The 5,000-nt window shown below is 41.9% G+C and overlaps 1 protein-coding gene across 1 annotated transcript in view; it reads right to left on the reverse strand.

Annotated features, from left to right (window-relative positions):
- Nucleotides 1-705: 705 nt before the first annotated feature.
- Nucleotides 706-5,000, reverse strand: part of Pola1 (DNA polymerase alpha 1, catalytic subunit) — a 312,053-nt gene continuing 307,758 nt past the window's right edge. The window contains exon 37 of the mRNA XM_031364848.1: nucleotides 706-1,758. Coding sequence (XP_031220708.1) covers nucleotides 1,613-1,758 — 146 coding nt within the window. The 3' untranslated portion in view covers nucleotides 706-1,612. The remainder of the gene's footprint in view (nucleotides 1,759-5,000) is intronic.

The raw sequence follows: 5,000 nt of genomic DNA on the forward strand, positions 1-5,000 counted from the left end.
CAGAAGCCCAGTGAGAGCACACACTGCAGAGCTACAGTGGTGAAACACCCTATGACATTTCTAACAGCAACCCCCAGAAGCTGATGAGGAGTGATGAGAGCACACCAATCCCTGTGTTTGCTAAAGCCACTTGCTTGCTCTAACTTGTGACGGGCTACAGCACTTTTAGTGCCAATTAACTGTCAGGGCCCCAAACCGTGTTTCTACTTCAAATATGAGTGTAAGAGAAAGAGAAGAGAAGAAAGAGGAGCAGCTTAAGAGCCTGAAGAGAGGAGGGAGAAAAAAAATGGCAAAGCTAGACAAAAGAAGACTTCAGTTTTAACAAGTATTTCTTCACATCCATGGCATACAAGTATTTCTTTCCTAGGTGCCACTCTATGGGATGCCTCTCTCCCAGGAGCCAGGAGCTTGTCTATTGGTTTACTGTCCCTCCACCCTCTGTCTTCATTCCCTCTTTCTGGATCAAAAACTAACATCCCTAGTCCTCTTATGCTTAATATATCAAAGGACCCAAAAGTTCACAGAACTTCTCAGTACTTTGAAAATCCAGACATCTTGCTTAACATCTTCGAACTGGGTTCTGATTCGGATGGTTATGAAACAATTCGGGCTGAGGTTTGGGAAGGGAATGGTCTTCAATCAAGCTTTTATCCCTTTCTGTCAACTTATTGTACCCAATTTAAAAACAAAACAAAACACAGCAACTGGTTTTACTTTAGAAAACTTTATTCTTAAGTACAGAACACAATACATTTTTCTTTATAAAAAGACAAATAGATAAGTATTTAAGGCTGCCATATTGAAATATAGTTTATTGCTTCAAAGAGACTACTATTCTGAAGAACTGAAGGGATAAAGCAAGCACTGGGTCCTGTCAGCTGTCTCCCATTCTTCTGAATGGAACATAGTGATCCTTACCACAACCTCACCATACTTTTTGTGAAATGTTAGGACAAAGTATTTAAAATGTGCTTTCCTATTGTATAAACCTCCACTTTGAACATTCTATGTAAAGGGAAAACAGAAGGAATGTGAGTGAAACATGTGGTGAATGTTGAACTTTGAACAATTCAATAAGCAAACTTCTTCTTTGCATTTAGTAAGTGCAAACTTTGTAAATCCCTCCCCCACCACCACCTGCACCACTTCTATGAAAGACAGCACTGAAATCAGCCACCATGCTTGTAGCTAGTAACTGAACAAGTCTTTAGACACAGACTGGGTTTAACTGACATGTGAAAAAGCAAAATGTTAGAACTTCCATTAGACCCCATAAAACTCTTTTTTTAGGGGTGTCTCTGATACAGCCCCAGGGTAAACTGAAGGTCACTTACATCTCAGGTACTCTCAATTAAAGTAGCAATTTCTGCCCTGCAGAAATCCAGTCCCCAATAAGAAATAGGTCTGTAGGTACTTAGGAAAAGGCTTGGAGATGCATAGTGCTATGAAAACTATTTGGTAACTTAAGTATTTTTACACTCCCACCCTCGTCCACATCTACATCAACAGAGTGTGCAGTCCTCAAAAGAAAAGCAAGATACAGGTGAAGCAGTTAGGGCAGGTGGAGGCCTCAGAAGCTCAGATTTGGCAGCTGGCTTCCTTCCTGGGTCTCTCAGTACTTCCCAGCGTAATTGGCGAAGAGCTTGCTGAGGTTCACTTCAGAGTAGCCACTCCAGGACAAGAACTGCTCTGCTATGTTCTTGACTTTTCTGTAGTCCTGAAGAACTCTGGGAGTAAAAAACTGCTTCTTCAATTTATCTAAAGTGAAATAAAAATAAAAGGATTAGAAGTCTCTCTTGGATAGTTTCTTCAAAGACATTCAATATTTCTGAAAAGAAAGGTGCAGGTTTGATTGCAGCTGCATGTCTCTGATAACCTAATGGGCCTGTCTGTGCTCTTTCTACCCTGAGGACAGTCCAAAGTCAATGGTATCTCAGAATTTTCTGTGAAAGCCTGAGCCTACCCTTTTCAGAACTAACTGCCTGGGAGGACAAGCCAGGCCAGGTCACCTCTGCTGATGTGGCCTGCAGGTGCATGTCCATGTGCAGTAGGTAAGATGAGACACCCATTCACTGTGCTGTTGGACATATGTATGCACGGTACTAAGAATCTGGATGTAGAAGAAAGCTATATTTTCCAGTGCCTCCCAAACCATACTGCCCCTACTAGTTGGCCTCCACAGATTCTTCTAATCCCCCATCTGCCCATTTTGTTAAACAAAACCTTACTGAAAAAGGAAAGGGGGAGATGCCCTTGCCAACCTTTCTTTTTGTCCACCCTGTACAAACTCAGGATCCAGTGTCCCTGCCTATATGCCCATCTTTTTTTACCCATCTATTCCTCGCCTTCCTATTCTGAGGATGGTTCTATTAGCCAGAGGAATCACTCCCCTTCCCTTCTTTCCTTTCCAATGTCTGCTACTCTGCACTTGTTTTTTTTAAAGGAGCACAAGTGCTGCTATGTTCAGGTCTGATCTTCAGGTCTGGGGGAAGCATCCCTCCCCTGAATGGTCTTTGTTCATAGCTGCTCAAAAAGTCCATGAGATGTTAGGAAAGGATGACTTTTTTTTAAAAATCCCCATTTTATAGCAGGTCCTTATGGATGCAGATCTGGAAACTCAGGTAACCACAACCCCCAACCAGTATTTGGAGGAGGTCACTTTTGTGTCCCCTCTCATACCACTGCTTGTTGAAGATTCTTGGTAAGGCCTGAAAATCAGCTATTGCCAAGGTCTGTGCCACAGTGCCTGAGGGTGAGAATTGGGGGGTAGCATAAGTTTCCCAGTACCCTGAAACTGAAAAGGAGCAGGAAGGAAATGCAGATGTGGGAGCACATCTATCACTGAAAGTAAAACTCTGCTGAAACAACAGATAAAATCCCAGAAAATGAAACTCAGCCTCAAGACTTTTGTTTATTAGCTACACATCCACATTTGTTCACAACCTTTTCTAAGTTACACCTAAGAAGTTTTGTAGAGTATTTAAATGTCCGAAAGGAGTGGAAGGAGAAGCAGGGGAGGGGGCCACATCATTAACTGGCTATACAAAGACAATTTAAAAGTTCTCATTATCGGACTCTGGCAATATACAACAAAGGCCCCAACCACTGTGCCTGCCTCCAGCAGGCTAGAACCACAGGTCTGCAACCCTGTGCATGTGAATGACACAAATGCATCTGATGACTGGGGAGAGCACATTTAAAGAGCTGCAGTAATACAGAGCAGGGGAGGAAAAGAGAGGACATAGCTCCTGATGTGTTTACCTCCTTTGCTGATGGGATATTGACTTTTCCCACCAGGTTGGTTAGAAAGGGGACTATTTACGCTGCCACACAGCAGAGTTAGAATGACAACCAGCATCACTGGGAGCGCTTCTTCGTAAAAGACAACTGTGACTGCCAGCATATCCCATAGCTGGTCAATACAGCCCAGGCACCGTTTCCTGGCAGTTAGAGATGCAGATAAAAGCTCCCACTTGCTTCCCCAACGAGAGCTTAATCAATAGCTTATGGAAGGTCTTCTAGGAAACAGAACTGGACAAGCTGTCACAGGCCACACCATAGGGGCTGGAAGGGCAAGAAGTCACTTGTTTCAGTTTTCCTCTTCCTTTTTTTGGGCACCAGGCCATCCATGTTAGGCTTTACACTAAACTGTTACCTGGTTTCTGTCAATACTCTACCCACCGCTTGAGAACTTAAAAGAAAATAGCAGAGGGTAAAGGCTGAGAGCCAGTTAGCATGGTCAGTAGACTGCTGCCTCCTTTTGCTGCCCTAGTGTTTGAATGCACTCGTAAAGACGGCATCCCAAATGTAGCTATGGTCAGGACTCAGGACAACACTGGTAAAATATTTTAAGAGGACAGTTGACAAGGCGCATGTAGCAGTGGCAACCTGCTATACCAGATACCTCTAACTGTGGCTCTTGCTCCACAAATCCAAACTTCTTAAAAGCCAGAGAAGGCAATGTTCTTTCTATACAGAAACATAGCAGGAAAATACAATCTTATGACCTAAAGTACTACCTGGAAGACACTCATCCTTAGCTACAAGCACAACAAGCTCTTTTTCTTAGTTTTCTTGCCAATACTCTCAGAGGAACATGTAGTTAGTGCTTATTTCCTACATGCACAGATTGCTCAGTCATACAGTAACTGTCAAAAGCATTCTCATCCTAAACCCTAAGAAAAACAATGGCAAAAAGTTAACCTGGGTAATAATGCTTCTCTAAATATTTTATCAGACAAAACAATGAATTGTTAATACAAAACTTTATTTACATGCACTGGGATACACAATTACCCAAGTTACAATACTTTTGATGTAAGACAAATTAGTTCATCTGAGGGTTGACCTGTCTTAGAGGTTTTGTTTAAAGTCATCTGATTAAATGAAAGACTTACAATGTGAAAAAAATCAAAACAAAAGAAACAGGAGAGCTCCCTAAGGAAACTTATTACTAGGTTACATTTTCCAGTTCAGTGTCAGTACAGTAAAGCACAGATCTCTTCTCTGCTTGCTGCTGTATAAAACCATTTTTGGTCTTAAACACATTGAACTAGGAACCACAAGGCAAAGACATTTTAAAACATCGCCTACTGGTTATTTTATTTTAATTAAGGAAGGCTTAGGCACACAGGCAGCAGCCGTCTCTGTTCTGAACGTCTGTTTCATTTATTTCTGTGCAAAGGTATCAAACAACAGTCAGTTATAATTGATTCTGTCAGGTGTTACATAGTCAGTCATAATTGTCTCTGTGTAGAGGTGTGTCAATTTACTATATCTGAATTAAATATTCTGTCAATTATAAAATCAGGTAATAATTTCAGTCAGTGTTTTAATTGCATGGCTTCCCACCATACGGTTCTCAGCTCTCCCACCTTTTCTAATCCATACCCTCCCTCCTTCAATGTGAGCATATTTTGCCTTCAGGTGTGGAATGCAAGAGACTGGAGGTATTTTGAGAGAAACTGCATCTCTTGGTGCTCTCTGCCATTTAGGGCCAC

Source organism: Mastomys coucha, chromosome X (assembly GCF_008632895.1).
Source record: "Mastomys coucha isolate ucsf_1 chromosome X, UCSF_Mcou_1, whole genome shotgun sequence".
Lineage (NCBI taxonomy): Eukaryota > Metazoa > Chordata > Mammalia > Rodentia > Muridae > Mastomys > Mastomys coucha.